At 45.9% G+C, this 23,527-nt stretch overlaps 1 protein-coding gene across 1 annotated transcript in view; it reads left to right on the forward strand.

Moving 5' to 3' along the window:
* The window catches only part of LOC147085050 (immunoglobulin superfamily member 1-like), a 103,858-nt gene extending 80,540 nt beyond the window's left edge, over nucleotides 1-23,318 (forward strand). The window contains exons 7-8 of the mRNA XM_085979410.1: nucleotides 15,589-15,696; nucleotides 22,252-23,318. Of these exons, the coding sequence (XP_085835536.1) occupies nucleotides 15,589-15,696; nucleotides 22,252-22,328 (185 nt within the window). The 3' untranslated portion in view covers nucleotides 22,329-23,318. The remainder of the gene's footprint in view (nucleotides 1-15,588; nucleotides 15,697-22,251) is intronic.
* Nucleotides 23,319-23,527: the final 209 nt, after the last annotated feature.

A 23,527-nucleotide genomic window follows, 5' to 3' on the forward strand; every position in this document is an offset into this window, starting at 1 on the left:
GTTAAGGGTAAGAGGATAACTAGGGAAAAAATAGGGCCCATTAGGGACAAAAGTGGCAATCTGTGTGTGGAGCCGGAAGATGTAGGAGGGGTTCTAAATGAATTTTTTGCATCTGTTTTCACTATGGAGAAGGACGATGTAGACATAGAAATAGGGCGGGGGGACTGTGATATGCTCGAACATATTAACATCGAGAGGGAGGAGGTATTGGCGCTTTTAGCTGGCCTAAAAATGGATAAATCCCCAGGCCCAGGTGAAATGTATCCCAGGCTGCTGTGTGAGGCAAAGGAGGAGATTGCGGGGGCTCTAACACATATATTCAGGACCTCTCTGGCCACAGGGGATGTGCCAGAGGACTGGAGAACCGCTAATGTAGTACCATTATTCAAGAAGGGTAGTAGGGAAAAACCGGGGAACTACAGGCCAGTGAGCCTAACATCAGTGGTAGGAAAATTATTGGAAAAATTCCTGAGGGACAAAATTTGTCTCCACTTGGAGAGGCAAGGATTAATCAGGGATAGTCAACATGGCTTTGTCAAGGGAAGATCATGTCTGACTAATTTGATTGAATTTTTTGAGGGGGTGACTAGGTGTGTGGATGAGGTAACGCAGTGGATGTGGTATACATGGATTTCAGTAAGGCCTTTGATAAAGTCCCGCACAGGAGACTGGTCAAGAAGGTAAGAGCCCATGGAATCCAGGGTGCCTTGGCACATTGGATACAAAACTGGCTTAGTGGCAGAAGGCAGAGGGTGATGGTCGAAGGTTGTTTTTGGGACTGGAAGCCTGTGGCCAGTGGGGTACCACAGGGATCGGTGCTGGGTCCCTTGCTGTTTGTGGTCTACATTAATGACTTGGATATGAATGTAAAGGGTATGATCAGTAAGTTCGCAGATGATACAAAAATTGGTAGGGTGGTAAATAGCGAGGAGGGTAGCCTCAGTCTGCAGGACGATAGAGATGGGTTGGTCAGATGGGCGGAACAGTGGCAAATGGAATTTAACCCAGAAAAGTGTGAGGTGATGCACTTTGGTGGGACTAACAAGGCAAAGGAATACACAATGAATGGAAAGACCCTAGGCAAGACGGAGGGTCAGAGGGATCTGGGTATGCAAGTACACAGATCCCTGAAGGCGGTGGAACAGGTGGATAAGGTGGTAAAAAAGGCATATGGGATACTTGCCTTCATTAGCCGAGGCATTGAATATAAGAGCAAGGAGGTTATGATGGAGCTGTATAAAACACTGGTTAGGCCACAGCTGGAATACTGTGTGCAGTTCTGGTCGCCACACTACAGGAAGGATGTGATCGTGTTAGAGAGGGTGCAGAGGAGGTTCACCAGGATGTTACCAGGGCTGGAGCGCTTCAGCTATGAGGAGAGACTGGGCAGATTGGGTTTGTTTTCCTTGGAGCAGAGGAGGCTGAGGGGGGACATGATTGATGTGTACAAAATTATGAGGGGCATAGATAGGATGGATGCTGAGGAGCTTTTTCCCTTAGTAGAGGGGTCAATAACTAGGGGGCATAGATTCAAGGTAAAGGGCGGGAGGTTTAGAGGGGATTTGAGAAAGAACTTTTTCACCCAGAGGGTGGTTGTAGTCTGGAACTCACTGACTGAAAGGGTTGTGGAGGCAGAAACCCTCACAACATTTAAGAAGCATTTGGATGTGCACTTGAAATGCCATAGCATACAAGGCTTCGGGCCAAATGCTGGAATATGGGATTAGATTAGACAGGGCTTGATGGCCAGCGCGGACACGATGAGACAAAGGGCCTCTATCCGTGCTGTATTACTCTATGACTCTATGACTCTATGACTATCTGAAGACAGCCCACATACCAAGGAGTGTCTGGCTGTGTACCTTCAATGTGGCCTAATAGGGTGAACTGAAGAACTTCCATTTATATGCAGCAAGCGAGCTGTGCCCACGGTCAATAATATGTGCAAAATAAAGAGGTATACTTAGGCGCTCCTCCATTTACTGCAAGGCCTGATTGACTTCGAATGCTGATCCTAAGCTTTTACAGCCAAACTGTTTCCAGGACTCTTTTCAAGTGGATTGGATCAGAAACTGAATAACATTCATACTTCAGATATCTTGCTGCAGTTGTACAGGGCCTTGGGGAGACCACACCTTGAGTATTGTGTGTAGTTTTGGTCGCCTTACCTGAGAAAGGATGTTGTTGCAATGGAGGGAGTGCAGCGTAGATTCACCAGACTCATACCTGGGATGGCAGGAATGGCGTATGAGGAGAGATTGGGTCGATAGAGCTTATACTCGCTGGAGTTTAGAAGAATGAGAAGGGATCTCATTGAAACGTTTAAAATTCTGACAGGACTGGACAGACTAGATGCAGGAAGGATGTTCCCGATGGCCGGGGTGTTCAGAACCAGGGGTCACAGTCTAAGGATAAGGGTTAAGCCTTTTAGGACAGAGGTGAGGAGGAATTTCTTCACCCAGGGAGTGGTGAACCTGTGGAATTCTCTACCACAGAAGTAAGTTGAGGCCAATTCATTAAATATAATCAAGGAGTTAGAAATATTTCTTAAGGCTAAAGGGATCAAGTGATATGGAGAGAAGGCAGGGACAGGGTACTGAATTTGCATGATCAGCCATGATCTAATTGAATGGCGGAGCAGGCTCCAGGGGCTGAATGGCCTACTCCTGCTCCTACCTTCTATGTTTCTATGTTTCTATGGTACAATTCAGATTCACTCAGATAGTGCCGGGTATGATGAAATACGAATAAGAATTAAAAAATCCTTGAAATATTGAGGCTTCCTTTATTGAAACAATGAACATTACGGGGCGGTATGAGGCAAAATTTCACATTTAATAAAGCATGGGAGAAGACCGATAAAACCAAACTATTCCCAATAGTTATGATTAATAATGAAGGGGACAGAATTACAATATTAACTGTAAGAGAGCATGAACAAACTCTTTATAGCGCGAGATGTGGAAGGTATGGAATTCGCTATCAAGGATAATGGTTGAGGAAGTAATCAGTCAAGGTTACATTATATCGGTGGATGAAAGAAAAGCTGACGAATGGATTTGCGAACAGAGTTGTGCAAATGTGATTCAACTATTTGCCCACCAGTTAGGTCGGCACAATTAAAGAGGAATTGTGCACAATTTGATCGAAGTATTGTACCTGGACTCAGAGCCTTGTCTACTGGTACCCACACATTCCTGTGTGTGGGTCTGTGTGTGATGATACTTTATCTGGACTCCTTGACAATGCATGATCAAACTGAACTTCGTCACAAAACAACAACTGAATTGTGACTAATCGTAGTCGGTGCATCTAACTAAATCTGAGGCCATTGCCAAGAGATTCCAAACTTTATCGATTCCATATCGCAGCAAACTCACCCCAGTTGCCACAACGCTCAAAGTTCCCTTTTAATGTTTAGTCTGCCTGGTACCAAGTGATTCTTCTCACATCACATTCAGTGACCAAGGCATCTCAGGAACCGTGTGAGGACTCCCCTAGTTGCTGCTGTTGCCAAGGTTTTCAGTCCTTCCTGTAGCAGCTTGATTTGCAGATGTCAAGGAATGTTCCCTTTCATCCCCAAACAAGGACGCCTTCCATTGGCTTCATCCTTGCAGCAGAAAGTCGAAGGTGTCAAGAGAAAAAGCAAGAGGTCTATCTGTAGCACCTGGCAAATATATAGCGCCTTTAAAGCTGTATAAGGTCACAAGGTGTTTCCCATGATCATAGTAGGACTAAACCTGACAGCGAGTTTAGGAAGGTGACAATAGGACTTTTCGTCAAAGAGATCAGCACGATTGGATAGGCTGGTGTTGTTTTCATTGGAACCGAGAAGGCTCAGGGGCGACTTAATTGAGGTCTATAACATTTTGAGGAGCCTAGCTAGAGTGGATAGGAAGGACCTATACCCTTAGCAGAGTGTTTGTTGTGGCAAAATAAAATTAATGAAATCCACACACTAGTCTGTAAATGGTAAAATAGCCAAGCAGTGTATTAAAATCCAGAAAATACAAAATTATTCAACAGTACGATACAAACAATCTGTGGAGGTACCTATACACTGATCAGGGAGTACAGCTTAGAGTTCCCGCAGCTCGTTCCTGGCTGACTCTCTGATTGTCTTTGGTCTCCGCTATTTAAGCATACAAAAACCATGGCAGGCTCTAAAGCCCGCATGCACATTTGCTAATTGGCTGATTCACTATCTCGGGTCACATAACCTTTCGCCTATATTTATTGTCACATGATCTCCTGATGTTTTATTTTGTGACCCTTAGTAAAACCACATGTCTGCATTTCTGTTTGACTGTGCCCCGTGTGGTTTTACTTAACTCTACGTTCCATTGCTTGTGGTTGGTGCTTCTGTACCTGTTTTATCTAATCTTGCAAAGCATCAAGACCTTGCGCTCAACATGTCTGAACTGTCTCCGCTGTTGTCTCGTGTGCAAGCTGCATTGTTAACCTCTTAAATCCTGAAGGGTGCCAATGCTTCACTTCTGAGCCATATGCAAAGCCTCTTTATTTCTGACTGTTGTTGCCAGGCAGAAATGCCTTGACTACTTATTCTTACCCATGAAGCTATGCTTCCACTAATTGTGATTTCTAAAAATCCACGTCAGTGTTCAATAACCAGGGGACATGGAATTAAACTAATTGGTAGAAGGATTAGAGGAGAGTTGAGGAGAACTTCTTTCACCCAGAGGGCGGTGTGGGTCTGGAACTCATTGCCTGAATGGCTGGTAGAGGCAGGAATCCTCATCACATTTAAAAATTACTTGGATATGCACTTGAAGTGCCGTAACCTACAGTGCTACGGACCAAGAGCTGGGAAGTGGGATTGGCTAGATAGCTCTAACCCTCCCTGTAAATGTTTGCAATTCAACGAGTGCCGGTCCTCACGCATAGTTATACATGACCAAAAATGATAAAACATGATGGCCTAGAAATTCAGTAAGGCCCCGCCAGCTCGCTTGCGCCCAGAAGTTACCGCTGGGCGCGGATACACTCGCGCCCGTCGGATATTCAGTTTCCGCTCCCCAACTCGAAGGCGGCTGCTGTTCAAGGGTGTGGCCGCCCCCGCTTGGGGCGCTGAAACTGAATATCGGCACGCGAGGTGCCGCAGCGCCACCCGCTGCGGGGCGGCAGGCTGCGGTACTGCAGGCCTTCCTCCCTCTCTTAAGGGGGAGGTGCCTGCAACAGCGAGATCGCCGCTCGCTTGTGCCGGCAATTGAGCCCGGCACCACGGAGAAGTGCCGGGCTCCCGGAAAACAGCCGGCAATGCCGCGGGGGGGGGCGGTGGAGGAGGCCGGGGAAGGAGGTGCGAGCAGGCGGCCACCGAAAAAGTGGCCGGCCGAACCTCCACCTTAACTCGCCCCACTAAAGCTGCAGGACGGCCCCATCTTCACATCGTTGTTTGCGGCCGCTGCGGAAGAGGCAGCCGCAAATAAATATGGGAGTCGGGCCGGTAGCGGGGCGGAACCGGGGCACTGCGCACACCAATGATGTCATCGGTGTCGGCGCAGCGCTACCGGCTACCGCCGCCATTACCGCAGCGCTGAATATCAGCGCAAACTCCTCTAGTGGCGCAGAAGCCTTCTTTGGGCGGTAACTGGGCGCAAAGCCCACTGAATTGCTGGCCCGATGTCTTCTACTTAAGTAATAAAAATTCAGTGAGTGCACAACAGACGTTCGAAATAGAACAGTGCATTTCAAAATTTATCAGTTTATCAGGATAATCTGATGCATTATATATTCACCTGAATCACTTAATAATATCTGCCATTTGCCTCACACACCTCGCATTCCTACTGACAGGAGTGGACAATACCGACAATGCCACGGGGAATCCAATTCATGGATTAATTGACTTCGACTGCAGCGCAAAACAAGTTAACGGCATTAATTGCTTCCTTTGCCCCCCAGTACTCTCACTGTGACATACCTGTGCAATGTTACAACAAGAGTATGAATACGTGAGAACCGAATTGAACCGAATTAACATTGACCAAGCTGTAAAATTCAACAAGATTCACTGCAGACAAATAATAGCAGTAGTTGCTTCAATCACCGTGTTTAAGAACGTCGCAAAAGCATTCCCTCCATTCATGAACTCTGGCAAATGAGTTCTAAAGGAACACATTAAGCATTTTGAAGGACAATCTGTTAAAATCCTACAATTATTACCCTGAATATAATGTCATTGTGCTGACTTTCTTTAGGAATTTGTTAGTTTTCCAGTTAATTCAGGGGTTTGAGTAATTTTGGTCCATTTCCATTGTGTGCGGCCACTTAGTGGATATTTGGTACATAGCAACTGCAGTAAAGCACAGTAAAGTGCAGTAAAGTGCAGTAAAGCACAATAAAGCACAGTAAAGTGCAGTAAAGTAAACTACTGTATATCACAGACCTGCAGCCACACATGGTCTGGGAAGTTATATTGTTGTCACGCTCCAGCCTTGGACACTATTTGTCTGTAAGTACTTAAGAATGTTATAGATGATTAGTGTACACTATATTTTGCAGAAAATGTTTAGTTTGTAACTTTTCTTTGTAAGCAAACTTACACAGCTAGCCGTGAAGTGCTCGCTCTCTGTCTAGCTGGTTAACTTGTAGCTGTATTTTGATGCACTATGTACAGGGCTAATTTAAAGAGAATGCCTTCCAGTTTGCTAAATGTATATTCACAGTAAGCTGTGTTTCCACGTGTTTGGTGAGTTACATGCCAAATGTACTGTGTTGCTCAGGCGTACCTAAATTTGTGTATGCATATCAGTTATGTGCTTGTATACTAATGTGTTCTTCCACTTCTGTATTGTATTTCAGTTTCACAATAAGAATCTTTCAGTAAAGTTTACAAGAAAAGTCAAGCCTTGTGATTTTTATGGGAAGATATCAAGTTGTTAGCTACGTGTCTAGCTTTGCATAGGAACGCGCTGCAAGGGCAGAATAGTGAAAAGACAACAGCACAGCGGGCTCAAGCACAAGAAGATACCACCCAGCTACGATGAGTCTATGCTCAGGAAGACAATATACCATAGAGGACGTCGACCTGCCAACCGAGAAGCATGAGCCTTTTCGAGCAAATGATGCCAAGTCACTGTCCTCTAAAGCATCTTCTCGATCATCTCGGCGGTCCAGCAGATCGTCATCATCGACAGCTTCTGCAGCCGCCAAAGCACATGCCAAGGCAAAAGCTGCCCAGGCTCAATTGTCCTTCGCTGAAAAAGAAGCTAGTGTGATGAAGCAGAGAGCTGACCTCCACCCTAGTGTGATGAAGCAGAGAGCTGATCTCGACGCTAGTGTGATGAAGCAGAGAGCTGATCTCGACGCCAGTCTCTACACTCTCCAAAGCCAGAGAGCTGCCGCTGCCGCTGAAGCTGAAGCTGCAGCTTATGAAGAAGGTGAGGAGAACGAAGGCGGGGAGCACAGCCATGAACCATATGTTCCAGAACAGCTCCTCAGTCCAGTGCAACGTACAAGTGAGTACGTCCAACAACACTCCAAATTGTTCTTCAAGGAAACATCCAGGTATCTCGACGCAGAACCAGCTGCTCACCACAGTAACAAACAGCCTGTTTTCGGAGACACTGAGCTTAAAAGAGAAGAAACAAGTAAGACTTACCTGCAGAGACCTCCACAGCACTCGGCCAATCCAGCCAAGCAGTCCTCACCCGAGCCACAAGGTGCACAAGACCTCGCTAGGTCCCTCATCTCCCGAGAATTGTTAAGTTCAGGTCTTCTAGAATTTGATGACCGTCCTGAAAATTATTGGTCATGGAAAGCGTCCTTCCTGAGTACCACAAAGGACTTGAATCTGTCAGCCAGAGAAGAACTAGATTTGATGACAAAGTGGCTCGGAGCTGAGTCGTCAGAACAGGCGAGGAGAATTCGCTCAGCGCACGTCCACAATCCCACAGCAGGCTTCAACCTGGTTTGGCAATGTCTCGAAGACTGTTATGGGACACCAGAAGGCATTGAACACGCACTGCTTAAGAAGATGGAGGACTTTCCAAAGGTAACCAACAAAGATAATGTCGAGCTTCGAGAACTGGGTGACCTTCTCCTCGAATTGAAGTGTGCTAAGGGAGAAGGTTACCTGACAGGCCTCTCGTATTTGGATACAGCTCGTGGGGTAAACCCAACAGTGGAAAAGCTCCCCTACAACCTTCAAGAGAAGTAGATAGATAAGGGATCCAAGTACAAGGAGGACTACGGAATAGCATTTTCTCCCTTCTGTCTCTTCTCCAGGTTCGTCCAACAACAGGCAAAGGTGAGGAATGATCCAAGTTTCACTTTCTCCACCTCCAGCAGTCACGCTCCTTCGAGAACAGAGAAACCCACAAGGTACAGCAACAAAGCCTCTGTGAGCGTGCACAAAACAGATGTTCCAGCCGAACCCTCAGTCAACCAATCCAGTTCTGCTGGGAATAAAGTGTATCACCCAGATCGTCAGTGTCCAATACACAAGAAGCCCCACCCACTCAAAAAGTGTCGAAGCTTTAGAGGCAAGCCTATTGATGAGCGCAAATCATACCTGAAACAGAATCGCATCTGTTTCAGGTGTTGTGGGTCGATTTTGCACATGGCAAAAGACTGCAAGATGACAATCAAGTGCTTCGAGTGCAACAGTGAAAAACACATCACAGCCCTGCATCCAGGTCCTCCTCCTTCGACCACCGAGAGTGCTGCGGTTGACAAAGAGGATAGCGGGGAGCAAAGCAAAAGCGCATCTTCTTCAGTCACCTCCAAGTTTACAGAGGTTTGTGGAAATGCAAGCAGCCCACGCTCATGCTCCAAAATCTGCTTGGTTAAAGCATATCCTGCAGGGAGAAAGGAGAAGGCAATCTAGATGTATGCAGTGCTTGATGAGCAAAGTAACAAGTCTCTAGCGAAGACAGAATTCATCAATCTCTTTGAAGTCAAGGCCAGCGCAGCTCTGTACACGCTAAAAACCTGTTCAGGGACAACAGAGACTATGGGTAGGAGAGTTGGCAACTTCATGATCGAATCCATGGATGGGAAACTGCAGCTTCCCCTCCCCACCTTAATTGAGTGTGACATGATGCCAGATGATAGGACGGAATTTCCCTCCCCAGAGGTCGCACGCCATCAGCACCACCTACAGCCAGTTACCAACAAGATTCCAGCTGTGGACCCGGACGCTCCAATCCTCCTGCTCTTGGGAAGAGACATCTTACAGATGCACAAGGTGCGTGAGCAAATCAACGGGCCCCACAATGCTCCTTATGCGCAGTGGCTTGACCTGGGATGGGTCCTCGTGGGTGGGGTTTGCCTGGGAACAGTCCACAAACCAGCGGGTGTCAACGTCTATAAAGCAAAAGAGTTGCACAATGGTCGCACATCCTTTCTCAGCCCATGCCCAAACAGGATCCAGGTAAAGGAAGACTATGATGGCATGACGCAACATCATAGGTCAACCTCCTCTGCCTGTGAGGAAGAGGCAGGCCTCAGTGTGAGCACAGACAGCCTAGGATGCTCAGTGTTTGAAAGGTCCAAGGATGATGACAAGCCAGCACTACCCATGGACGACAACGTTTTCCTAACCATCAATGCCCTGAGGAGGTTTTTCTCAATCCGTGGTCCAGCCAAATTTCTCCGCTCTGACAAAGGGACTAACTTCGTGGGTGCCTGTAAGGAGTTGGACATCCACACGGACGATGCAGTGGTAAGAAGTTACCTCCAAATGAAAGGATGCACGCGGGTGTTTAACACTCCGCATTCATCCCACATGGGTGGTTCATGGGAGAGGCTCATCGGTTTTGCCAGGCGTATTCTGGATGCTATGCTGCTTCGGACGGGACCCACTCATCTCACACACGATGTCTTGAGCACACTCATGGCTGAAGTCATGGCGATCATGAATGCAAGACCCCTGGTGCCGGTGTCCACCGACCCAGACATGCCTGCAGTCCTCACACCAGCGATGCTCCTGACTCAAAAGATGAGTGCTATTTCAGCCCCCTCTGGAAACTTCGACATGGCTGAGCTGCATAAAGCAGTGGAAGCAAGTCCAGTGTCTTGCAGACAATTTTGGGAAGAGATGGAGAGGAGAGTATTTGTCCACCCTACAGAGCCATAGGAAATGGACAGAAGACACGCCAAATGTCACAGTGGGAGATGTTGTCTTGCTGAAAGACAGCCAAGCACACAGAAATGAATGGCCAGTGGGACTGGTTTTAAAAACTCTGCCGAGCAGGGACAAAAGAGTCCGCAAGGTGGAGGTGAAGATTGTCAAGGAGGGTACTGTCAAAGTGTTTCTGAGGCCAGTCTCAGAGATCGTAATCCTCCTTTCTGAAGAAACCTAGAGAAAGGATTCTGAGTATGTTTGCAGCCAAAGGGCGTTTTCTTTAGGTTTATTTTGTATCTGTAGTGGTTCAATGGAATTTTACCAAGCGGGGAGTGTGCTGCCTTTCTTTAGGAATGTATGTTAGTTTTCCAGTTAATTCAGGGGTTTGAGTAATTTGGCTCGATTTGCATTGTGTGCCGCCAACTAGTGGACATTTGGTACCTAGCAACTGCAGTAAAGCACAGTAAAGTGTAGTAAAGCGCTGTAAAGTGCAGTAAAGCAAAGTAAAGTGCAGTAAGGCATAGTAAAGTGCAGTAAAGTAAACTACTGAATATCACAGACCTGCAGCCACACATGGTCTGGGAAGCTATATTGTTGTCACGCTCGAGCCTTGGACACTATTTGTCTGTAAGTACTTGAGAATGTTATAGATGATTAGTGTACACTATATTTTGCAGAAAATGTTTAGTTTGTAACTTTTCTTTGTGAGCAAACTTACACAACTAGCCGTGAAGTGCTCGCTCTCTGTCTAGCTGGTTAACTTGTAGCTGTATTTTGATGCACTATGTACAGGGCTAATTTAAAGAGAATGCCTTCCAGTTTGCTAAATGTATATTCACAGTAAGCTGTGTTTCCACGTGTTTGGTGAGTTACATGCCAAATGTACTGTGTTGCTCAGGCATACCTAAATTTGTGTATGCATATCAGTTATGTGCTTGTATACTAATGTGTTCTTCCACTTCTGTATTGTATTTCAGTTTCACAATAAGAATCTTTCAGTAAAGTTTACAAGAAAAGTCAAGCCTTGTGATTTTTATGGGAAGATATCAAGTTGTTAGCTACCTGTCTAGCTTTGCATAGGAACGCGCTGCAAGGGCAGAATAGTGAAAAGACAACAGCACAGCGGGCTCAAGCACAAGAAGATACCACCCAGCTACCATGAGTCTATGCTCAGGAAGACAATATACCATAGAGGACGTCGACCTGCCAACCGAGAAGCATGAGCCTTTTCGAGCAAATGATGCCAAGTCACTGTCCTCTAAAGCATCTTCTAGATCATCTCGGCGGTCCAGCAGACCATCATCATCGACAGCTCCTGCAGCCGCCAAAGCACATGCCAAGGCAAAAGCTGCCCAGGCTCAATTGTCCTTCGCTGAAAAAGAAGCTAGTGTGATGAAGCAGAGAGCTGACCTCCACGCTAGTGTGATGAAGCAGAGAGCTGATCTCGACGCTAGTGTGATGAAGCAGAGAGCTGATCTCGACGCCAGTCTCTACATTCTCCAAAGCCAGAGAGCTGCCGCTGCCGCTGAAGCTGAAGCTGCAGCTTATGAAGAAGGTGAGGAGAACGAAGGCGGGTAGCACAGCCATGAACCATATATTCCAGAACAGCCCCTCAGTCCAGTGCAACGTACAAGTGAGTACGTCCAACAACACTCCAAATTGTTCTTCAAGGAAACATCCAGGTATCTCGACGCAGAACCAGCTGCTCACCACAGTAACAAACAGCCTGTTTTCGGAGACACTGAGCTTAAAAGAGAAGAAACAAGTAAGACTTACCTGCAGTGACCTCCACAGCACTCGGCCAATCCAGCCAAGCAGTCCTCACCCGAGCCACAAGATGCACAAGACCTCGCTAGGTACCTAATCCGCCGAGAATTGTTAAGTTCAGGTCTTCTAGAATTTGATGACCGTCCTGAAAATTATTGGTCATGGAAAGCGTCCTTCCTGAATACCACAAAGGACTTGAATCTGTCAGCCAGAGAAGAACTAGATTTGATGACAAAGTGGCTCGGAGCTGAGTCGTCAGAACAGGCGAGGACAATTCGCTCAGCGCACGTCCGCAATCCCACAGCATGCCTCAACCTGGTTTGGCAATGTCTCGAAGACTGTTATGGGACACCAGGAGTCATTGAACATGCACTGCTTAAGAAGATGGAGGACTTTCCGAAGCTAACCAACAAAGATAATGTCGAGCTTCGAGAACTGGGTGACCTTCTCCTCGAACTGGAGTGTGCTAAGTGAGAAGATTACCTGACAGGCCTCTCGTATTTGGATACAGCTCATGGGGTAAACCCAATAGTGGAAAAGCTCCCCTACAACCTTCAAGAGAGATGGATAGATAAGGGATCCAAGTACAAGGAGGACTACGGAATAGCATTTTCTCCCTTCTGTCTCTTCTCCAGGTTCATCCAACAACAGGCAAAGTTGAGGAATGAACCAAGTTTCACTTTCTCCACCTCCAGCAGTCACGCTCCTTCAAGAACAGAGAAACCCACAAGGTACAGCAACAAAGCCTCGGTGAGCATGCACGAAACAGATGTTCCAGCCGAACCCTCATTCAACCAATCCAGTTCTGCTGGGAATAAAGTGGATGACCCAGATCGTCAGTGTTCAATACACAAGAAGCCCCACCCACTCAAAAAGTCTCGAAGCTTTAGAGGCAAGCCTATTGATGAGCGCAAATCATACCTGAAACAGAATCGCATCTGCTTCAGGTGTTGTGGGTCAACTATGCACATGGCAAAAGACTGCAAGGCGACAATCAAGTGCTTCGAGTGCAACAGTGAAAAACACTTCGTAGCCCTGCATCCAGGTCCTCCTCCTTCGACCACTGAGAGTGCTGCGGTTGACAAAGCGGATAGCGGGGAGCAAAGCGAAAGCGAATCTTCTTCAGTCACTTCCAAGTTTACAGAGGTTTGTGGAAATGCAAGCAGCCCACGCTCATGCTCCAAAATCTGCTTGGTTAAAGCATATCCTGCAGGGAGAAAGGAGAAGGCAATCAAGATGTATGCAGTGCTTGATGAGCAAAGTAACAAGTCTCTAGCGAAGACAGAATTCTTCAATCTCTTTGAAGTCAAGGCCAGCGCAGCTCCGTACACGCTAAAAACCTGTTCAGGGACAACAGAGACTACGGGTAGGAGAGTTGGCAACTTCATGATCGAGTCCATGGATGGGAAACTACAGCTTCCCCTCCCCACCTTAATTGAGTGTGACATGATGCCAGATGATAGGACGGAAATCCCCTCCCCAGAGGTCGCACGCCATCAGCCCCACCTACCGCCAGTTGCCAACAAGATTCCAGCTGTGGACCCGGACGCTCCAATCCTCCTGCTCTTGGGAAGAGACATCTTATGGATGCACAAGGTGCATGAGCAAATCAACGGGCCCCACAATGCTCCTTATGCGCAGCGGCTTGACCTGGGATGGGTCCTCCTTGGTGGAGTTTGCCTGGGAACAGTCCACAAACCAGCGGATGTCAACTTCTATAATGCAAAAGAGTTGCACAATGGTCGCACATCCTGTCTCAGCCCTTGCCCAAACAGGATCCAGGTAAAGGAAGACGACGATGGCATGACACAGCATCATAGGTCAACCTCCTCTGCCTGTGAGGGAGAGGCAGGCCTCAGTGTAAGCACAGACAGCCTAGGATGCTCAGTGTTTGAAAGGTCCAAGGATGCTGACAAGCCAGCACTATCCATGGACGACAAAGTTTTCCTAACGATCAAAGCCCTGAGGAGGCTTTTCTCAATCCGTGGTCCAGCCAATCTTCTCTGCTCCGACAAAGGGACTAACCTTGTGGGTGCCTGTAAGGAGTTGGACATCCACACGGACGATGCAGCGGTAAGAAGCTACCTCCAAAAGAATGGATGCACGTGGGTGTTTAACCCCCCGCATTCATCCCACATGGGTGGTGCATGGGAGAGGCTCATCGGTGTTGCCAGGCATATTCTGGATGCTATGCTGCTTCGGACGGGACCCACTCATCTCACAAACGACGTCTTGAGCACATTCATGGCTGAAGTCATGGCGATCATGAATGCAAGACCCCTGGTGCCGGTGTCCACCGACCCAGACATGCCTGCAGTCCTCACCCCAGCGATGCTCCTGACTCAAAAGATGAGTGCTATTTCAGCCCCCTCTGGAAACTTCGACATAGCTGAGCTGCATAAAGCAGTGGAAGCAAGTCCAGTGTCCTGCAGACAATTTTGGGAAGAGATGGAGAGGAGATTATTTGTCCACCCTACAGAGCCATAGGAAATGGACAGAAGACAAGCCAAATGTCAAAGTGGGAGATGTTGTCTTGCTGAAAGACAGCCAAGCACACAGAAATGAATGGCCAGTGGGACTGGTTGTCAAAACTCTGCCGAGCAGGGACAAGAGGGTCCGCAAGGTGGAGGTGAAGATTGTCAAGGAGGGTACTGTCAAAGTGTTTCTGAGGCCAGTCTCAGAGATCGTAGTCCTCCTTTCTGAAGAAACCTAGAGAAAGGATTCTGAGTATGTTTGCAGCCAAAGGACGTTTTCTTTAGGTTTATTTTGTATCTGTAGTGGTACAATGGAATTGTACCAAGCGGGGAGTGTGCTGCCTTTCTTTAGGAATGTATGTTAGTTTTCCAGTTAATTCAGGAGTTTGAGCAATTTGGCTCGATTTCCATTGTGTGCCGCCAACTAGTGGATATTTGGTATATAGCAACTGCAGTAAAGCACAGTAAAGTGCAGTAAAGCACAGTAAAGTACAGTAAGGCACAGTAAAGTGCACTAAAGTACACTACTGTATATCACAGACCTGCAGCCACACATGGTCTGGGAAGCTATATTTTTGTCATGCTCGAGCCTTGGACACTATTTGTCTGTAAATACTTGAGAATGTTATAGATGATTAGTGTACACTATATTTTGCAGAAAATGTTTAGTTGGTAACTTTTCTTTGTAAGCAAACTTACACAGCTTGCCGTGAAGTGCTCACTCTCTGTCTAGCTGTTTAACTTGTAGCTGTATTTTGATGCACTATGTACAGGGTTAATTTAAAGAGAATGCCTTCCAATTTGCTGAATGTATATTCACAGTAAGCTGTGTTTCCACGTGTTTGGTGAGTTACATGCCAAATGTACTGTGTTGCTCAGGCGTACCTAAATTGGTGTATGCATATCAGTTATGTGCTTGTATACTAATGTGTGCTTCCACTTCTGTATTGTATTTCAGTTTCACAATAAGAATATTGCAGTAAAGTTTACAAGGAAAGTCAAGCCTTGTGATTTAGATGGGAAGATATCAAGTTGTTAGCTACCTGTCTAACTCTGCATAGGAACGCGCTGCAAGGGCAGAATAGTCATTACTGTATTTTTGTTGTTGCAGTAGAGGAACTGCCAGCGGGTGTGAACAATGTCTTTGTGTAAATAGTAAAGCGAGGGTTCACATTCAATTTCAGTTGAATTTGGAAGCGTTAATGACTAAATTAAGACTTGCACACAATGAACTATCAATGCTCGTTGCTTCTTCCACAGATCAATATCTCACGGTGCCGTTAGTCCGACTCTGCCTCAGTGCCTTCGTGTTCATCATGATGGTGATATTCATTGTTGAGCATTTCGTGAATGTTAACCCACCTAAAGGTAAGGCATTAAATAGAATTGCAAATGTTAGATTACTCTAATATGTTTTGTTATTCTGTAGAATTACCTGGAGAGGGCATTCCTACAACGTTATACCTAATACAGAGCCTACCAGATAACACCACATATCCAGTCACGTAGTATTACACAGTATTTACAGCACTGAATCAGGTCAGTCCGCCCAACAGGTCCATGCCGGTGTTTATGCTCCGCACGAACCTCATCCCACACTTCTTCATCAACCCCATCAGCATATCCTTCTATACCTTTCTCCCTCATGCGTTTATCTATGGTCTCTGTAAATGCAATTATGCTGCTGGTCTCAATAACTACTTGCGCTTGCGAGTTTCACATTTTAACCACTGTCTTGATTAAGAAGTTTCTCCTGAATTGCTTATTGGATTTATCAGTGACTATCTTATATCCATGCCCATAGTTCTGGTCTCATCCGTAAGTGCAAACATTTTCTCTACAGCTAAACTATCAACACCTTCCATAATGTCAAAGCCCTCTATCAGGTCAACCTCTTGTGTTCTCCCTTCTCGAAAAAAGACCGTTGCCCGCTCAATCATTCCTGATAGTTAAAACACTCCTGTTCTGATATAATTCTAGTAATTCATTTTTACCTGCTCTGTGCCTCTATATCCTTTTTATAATATGGAGAGCAGAACTGTTCACAGTATTCTAAGTGTGGTCTAACCCAGGTTCAACACAATATTAGCAAAACATCTCAACCCTCAGTCTTTCTTATCCAGAGAAAAGAGACAATGGCTGTTCAATAATTCCTGATAGGTATAACCTCTCAATTCTGGTATGATTCTAGTAAATATCTTTTGCAGCTTCTCCATACCTCTATATGCATTTTATAATATGGAGACCGGAACTGTTCACAGAATTCCAAGTGTACTCTAACCATGGTGCAATACAATGTTAACATAGAAACATAGAAGATAGGAGCAGGAGTAGGCCATTCGGCCCCTCGAGCCTGCTCCACCATTCAATGAGATCATGGCTGATCATTCAAATTCAGTACCCTGTCACTGCTTTCTCCCCATATCCCTAGATCCCTTTAGCCTTAAGAAATATATCCAACTCCTTCTTGAATACATTTAATGAATTGCCCTCAAATGCCTTCTGTGGTAGAGAATTCCGCAGGTTCACCACTCTCTGGGTGAAGAAATTCCTCCTCATCTCTGTCCTAAATGGCTTACCCCTTATCCTTAGACTGTGACCTCTGGTTCTGGACTCCCCGACCATCGGGAACATCCTTCCTGCATCTAGTCTGTTAGAATTTTCTACGTTTCAATGAGATACCCTCTCATTCTTCTAAACTCCAGTGAGTACAAGCCCAATCGACCCAATCTCTCCTCATACATCATTCCTGCCATCCTAGGCGTCAGCCTGGTGAATCTTCGCTGCACTCCCTCTGATGTAAGAAAAAGGAGTGTCACACATCAAGTAACTTTAAAGTAAGCTTTAAACAACTTATAATCACACTATATACAAGAGAGGTCTTCACCATGCCTCTAGTAGAAGCCCCTTACAATACTGAGCAGTTCAGTATTTATACCAGTCCAACAGGAAGTGACGTATGACAGGAAGTGATGTTTGTACAAAGTTCACAGTTCATAGTTCACAGTTCACAGGAAGTGATGCACATAACTTTCCGGAAGTTATTATTATTATCACATTCTTCCCTCCTGCAGGATTTGAAGGCTGTGGTCTTCCTTTTGTTCCACAGCCGCCGAACGAGGAAGAGTCGCACCTGTTTGAGTTCCCGTCGTAGAGAGTCACTGGTCCGCTTACATGCGGTTGGCCATTGGTTAGAGTCTGTGTGGCCTGGATTACCCTGCGAAGGGTCGAGGAGATCATGGCTTCGTATACGAGCCCCATAGGTTCCAAGTCGGTCTGCCTCTGTTCAGAGGGAGGTGCAGAGCTGGTCTGTGGCGGATCAGTACTTTCGTGCGCGGTACTGGGAGGGTCGCAACTTTGAGTGCGGGGTTCTACCGGCACCAAGCTAGTTGGTGTCCGATCAGGATCCTGGAGAGGGGTACCCGATAGATTCCAAGAGTTTCCTGGTAAAATATGATCCCCCGATGTCCCACTAGGTCCTGGTGGGCAGGGAGCCAGATCCCGTAATGATACGGTAGATTCTCGGCCATTGGGATATCGTATGTTTGCATAGGTGGGGTTGGCATCGGTTAGTTCAACCTCGTCTATGAGGGGGTCATTTTTAGAAGTCCGAACGTATCTTCGGACTAGTACCGGTCCAGGAGTAGTTAGCCATTATGGGAGTGATGTCCCATGAGATGAGCAACGCTGGAATCCAAAGAACCGCTCATGAGGTGTAGTATTTGTGGATGTAGAAAGAAGGGACCATATAGAGTGCAATGCATCCGGAAGCACTGCTTCCCATTGCTGGTCTGGTAGGCCCCAAGATCTTAAAGCAAGATGTATGGAATTCCAGATGATACCGTTATACCTCTCTACCTGCCCGTTTCCGATGGGATGGTAAGGCGTTGTTTTGCTTGTAGCAATTCCCCGTTCTGAGAGGTAGTCCTTGAGTTCCCTTGACATAAAGGATGGACCCTGATCTGAGTGAATATAAGCCGGCATGCCACAGAGAGAAAATACCTGCTCAAGGCAGCAGATTACTGTAGACGCCAGCCTATTGGAGCAGGGGAAGGCAAACGGAAAATGTGAATATTCATCAATCATGGTGAGCAAATATGTGTTGAGGAGGGCACTGGGCCCTTAAAATCGATGCTAAGTCGTTGAATCGGTTGGGTTGCATGTATGAGTATACCATCTGAGGGGTGGAAGAACTGAGGTTTTAATTCCGCACAAAGCCGGCATTCACGGCATCTCCAGTAGAAAAAGGGAGATTCCGTGATCGTACGAAATGTAGCATGCGCGTAACACCAGGATGACACAATCCATTATGGACATCTATGAGAGTAGAGGATGACATAGTGGAGCAGAATGCCCGTGTGAGTGTGTCCGGGGCCACAATCTCCTTGCCAGGTCGATAGTGAATGGTATAACCAAAAGAGGCCAGTTCCATCCTCCAAAGTTGTATTTTATTATTCTTAATTTTGGTTCGTTTTCGATTATCGAGCATAAAGGCGACTGATCACTGGTCCGTGATTAATGTAAAGTGCTGGAGAGCTAGAAAATGGTTCCACTTCCGTACTGCCTCTATGATGGCTGTGGCTTCCTTCTCAACCGGAGGATAATGTAGCTCGGCACCTTGTAAGGTCCTGGACATAAATGCTACAGGACGACCTTCCTGATTTAGAGTAGCCGAGATCGCCACCTCCGAGGCATCACATTCGACTATGAAAGGGAGATTCTCATCGATGGAGTGAAGAGCCGCTTTCTCCAACTGTTTTTTGAGAAGGTTCCAATGGAAAAGATCTAGCATGCAGCAAGGGTTGGATTTTGTCTGAAAAATGAGGAATCCATTTAGCGTAGTATGCAAACAGACCGAGAGCCCGACGTAAAGAAGCCGGATTGTTAGGTGACGGGAGCTCTTGGAGCGGGCGAAGTCTTTCTGGGTCTGGCTAAATGATACCATTGCCTACGCAGTAGCCAAGGATGTTGATGGTCGGTTGCGACTCAATAGATTTAGATTCATTCAAGGTTAAGTTACGGAGATGGAGGGCATCCCGAAATTTTTGGAGGTTGGCGTCGTGTTCCTGTTGATCGTGACCTGCAATAGTAATGTTATCAAGATAGGGAAAAGTGTCCCTTAGGTTTTCCTGTTTAACCAGGCCATCCATTGCCCGTTGGAAGACAGCCACTCCATTAGTAAACCCGAATGGGAGGCGACGAAATTGGTACAGCCGTCCATTAGCCTCAAAGGCCGTGTACTGCTTATCTGAGACCTTCAAGGGTACCTGATGATAGGCACTTTTTAAATCGTAAGTTGAGAACACTTTGTATTCGGCCAGTTTATTAACCATATCATCAATGCGTGGCAATGGGTAGGCGTCCAAGTCGGTATATTGATTGATGGTTTGCGAATAATGAATGCATAGTCGTTGTTTGTGAGGTTTTAGAGGGTTCTTGACAATGACGACTTGAGCCCGCCAGGGCGACGAAGATTATTCGAAGATATCCTCTGCTAGAAGTCAAGAGATTTCAGCCTCAATAAAAGATTGGTCTTCCTGATTAAAGCGCCGCAATTTCGTTATTATTGGTTTGCATCGAGGCGGAATACTGGCAAATAATGAGGGTTCATCAAGTGAAGCTGCTGATAATGCACAAAACGGTAATTTAGACGGTATATTAGAAATAGTAAGTCCAGGTTTGGATCCGCCGAACTCAATGGTGAGTTTCTTATGCTGTTTTTGGAAATCCAGCCCTAAGAGGAGATCACTACAGAAGTCCTTGAGCACCGAAACTCGGGTGGAGGGATACATGCGACCATGAAGTGTCATATCAACAATACAAAAGCCGGAGATTCTGGTATTAAGTGATGACTGAGCCATCGCAATTGCCTGGTCCGATGGGAAGACATGTAGTTTCAATTTCGCAACAATCTGTTCTTTAATGAAACTATCAGTACTTCCTTAGTCAATTAAGGCATCTAAGGTATGCCCTTTAATTGAAACTTTTGTAACTGCATGAAACAGGTTCTGTGGGCAAGCAGCTGTAATTGGTGTCACTGCACAGAGAGTGGCTGAAACTCTCGGTGTGCTTCTTCGGGAGAGAGCTCGAGAGGAAGCTTGATAGGTCCTAGCTGGAGCATCTTGATAGGCCCTAATTGGAGCAGTTCGGTAGGCCTTAGCTGGATAGGCCCTCGTAGAGGCTGTTGATTGGCAAACTTTAGCAAAGTGTCCTTTTTTTCCGCAATGACTGCAGATTGCATTGCGAGCAGGGCAGAATTTCCTAGGGTGAAAAGCATCTCCACAAAAGAAGCATTCCTTCCTAGGTTGCCAAGAGGCTGCTAAAGTGGGGTCATCCTCGTCTTCTTCATCAGAATTATCAGGATTAGATTCCTCCATGATAGGGTTCACCTGAGACCACTTGAATTGTCTGGTTGCAGTTACAGCAGCAGATCGAGATCTGGGCAGCTGATAGAGGTCTGCATTTCTCTTTGCCAAATCCAGAGAACAAGCTAGGTCAAAAGCTTTTTGTAGCTCAAGTGTTTTACTTTCTAGTAGATGCTGGCGTATAAATGGAGAGGCAATCCCGCAGATGAAAGCATCACAAATCATTTCTTCGCGGTACAGCTCAGCTGAGGCTGTCTGAAAGTTACAATCTATGCTGAGCCTGCGAAGTTCTTGAAGGAATTCGTTAATCGATTCCCCTGGCCCTTGTCGGGCTGTGGCCAGTTGATGTCTAGCATAGACCTCATTTGGAGTCTTGGCATACAGTTTTTTAAGTGCCCGAATCGCCTCATTGTAATTATCCCATTCATCAACATATTCAAACACTGTTGGGGTCACATAGTTGATAATCATCCTCAGTTTAGTAGGAGCAGTCGCTTTACATTCATCGAGAAAATTCTCAAAAGTACGGTACCAATGCTTCCATACCCTGCCAGCTGCTGGTGTGTTTGGGTCCAAGTCCAGACGAGTAGGTTTAAGGAGGTTTTCCATGATGGGTGGTTCCCTGGATCCTTAACTCCGAGTTTGTCCGAAGGTCCAGTATTTGTGAGTGTAAAATACTGAGTTGCTTAAATTGATGTAAGAAAAAGGAGTCTCACACATCAAGTAACTTTAAAGTAAGCTTTAATCAACTTATAATCACACTATATACAAGCGAGGTCTTCACCATGCCTCTGGTAGAAGCTCCTTACAATACTGAGCAGTTCAGTATTTATACCAGTCCAACAGGAATTGACGTATGACAGGAAGTGATGTATGTACAAAGTTCACAGTTCATAGTTCACAGTTCACAGTTCACAGGAAGTGATGCACATAACTTTCCGGAAGTTATTATTATTATCACACCCTCCATGGCAAGAACATCCTTCCTCGGATAAGGCGACCAGAACTGCATGCAATACTCAAGATCTTCCCTGATTTTCAATTCTATCCTTGTAGAAATTAACCAAAATGGTCTATTTGCATTTTATGGGCATATTCACCTGCTTCGCTACTTTTAGTGATTTGTATACGAGTACACCCAGATTCCACTGCTCCTCTATCCCATTTAGGCACTTATTTTCAAAGGAGTATGTAGCCTATTAATGCATCCTACCTAAGCGTGCCACCTTACACTTCTTTGTACATGTATAGAACGTTATTTGCCAATTACACGCACAATCTGCGGGATTATTAATATCTTCCTGCATATCTTGTGGGCCTCCTCTGTTTTAATTACAATACCCAATGTGGTGTTACCCGTAAATTTTGTCATTATACTTCTCTAGAGGGACAGGTGGGCAGGGACCTGATAGAGAGTGATCTGGCAGTGTCCCTGACCCCAGATGTCCCACTCAGCAATGTTACAGGAGTTCGACAAGTTAGGGATACAACTTGCATCAATCATCCTCAATTCTACTAAGTCAATCCAATATCATTATCTGTTTGTTTTTTTATACAGGAAAAGAAAAATTGGACGAAACGTGTTCTCCAGACCGCCACAACAGACAGAACATGGTCATTATGTCCTTGGATTGAATTTCTGTTTCAGGGGTGTTTTTTTAAACCTTTGCAGAAGAGATTGCTTGCCTGCGGAGCAGATATTTTGCTACTATATTTCCTTTAAAGGACAGCTATGTCTGTTTTGATGCTATTCCCTCTCTAATATATAGGTTAAAGTGACAAATCAGCACTGAACACTTTACACTTATTTTAGCAGAATATGTAGCAGAATTAGGAAGAACAGGACAATTTCTGTGAAGTAGACATTGAGCTGTGTGAAGCGCCTTGTTGGGATAGATGAGCTGAGCCAGAGGACCCAGCGATTCCTCTTGATTAACGTGGCTATTGAGATCTGCGAAGATCAGATAAAACCTTCCTTGGATGTTCCCACAGAGGAGGAATCAATTGCTCAAGAAACAGAAGTAGGACAGGAACAGGCACATAAACTTTTACAGGCTAGGGAATAGTCCAGCAGACTGCAAGCCCAAATTACATCCAGCTATGTATAAATACGCCATATTGTCAATGAAAGTAGTGCAACTGTTAACCAAAGTGTCCTGGAAATGTGTCCAGGGCCCCAAACACCCCTTCCAGGTGAAACAGCGATCTACTTGTACTTCTTGCAATCTAGTATACTGTATTTGCTGCTCACGATGTGATCTCCTTTACATTGGGGAGACCAAACACAGATTGGGTGACCGCTTTGCAGAACCCCACTGTTCAGTCCGCAAGGGGGACCCCGAGCTTCCGGTCGCCTGTCATTTTAATTCACTGCCCCAGTCCCACTCGGATCTCACCGTCCTCGGCCTCTTGCATTGTCCCACCGAAGCAAACCGTAAACTCGAGGAACAGCACCTCATCCTCCGATTAGGCACTTTACAGCGTTCTGGACTCAATATCGAGTTCAACAATTTCAGGTCATAACCTCGGCCCCTATTACATTTTTACTTATATTTCTTATTCACACCTTTGTTTTGGCCTTTCCCCCCTCCCCTTAATTTATTTTTTCCTCTCTCCCACATGGCAGCTGTCTCCCATTCTGCCAGCGCATTTCACACCTAATCTAGAGCCGTCTTTTGTCTCCACTAGTCCTATCACCATCTCGTCTCGTTTTGAATAACTCTTAATGTCTCTTCACTTCTCTTTTGTTCTCTCCCAGCCTGGCCTCTTAATCTATTTCATTTCCTGTGCTTCTTTAGTCTTGACAAAGGGTTTTGACCCAAAACGTTGAGTCT

Source organism: Somniosus microcephalus, unplaced genomic scaffold (genome assembly GCF_052327205.1).
Source record: "Somniosus microcephalus isolate GS21.2 unplaced genomic scaffold, FLI_Smic_1.0 unresolved_chr9, whole genome shotgun sequence".
NCBI classification, from domain to species: domain Eukaryota; kingdom Metazoa; phylum Chordata; class Chondrichthyes; order Squaliformes; family Somniosidae; genus Somniosus; species Somniosus microcephalus.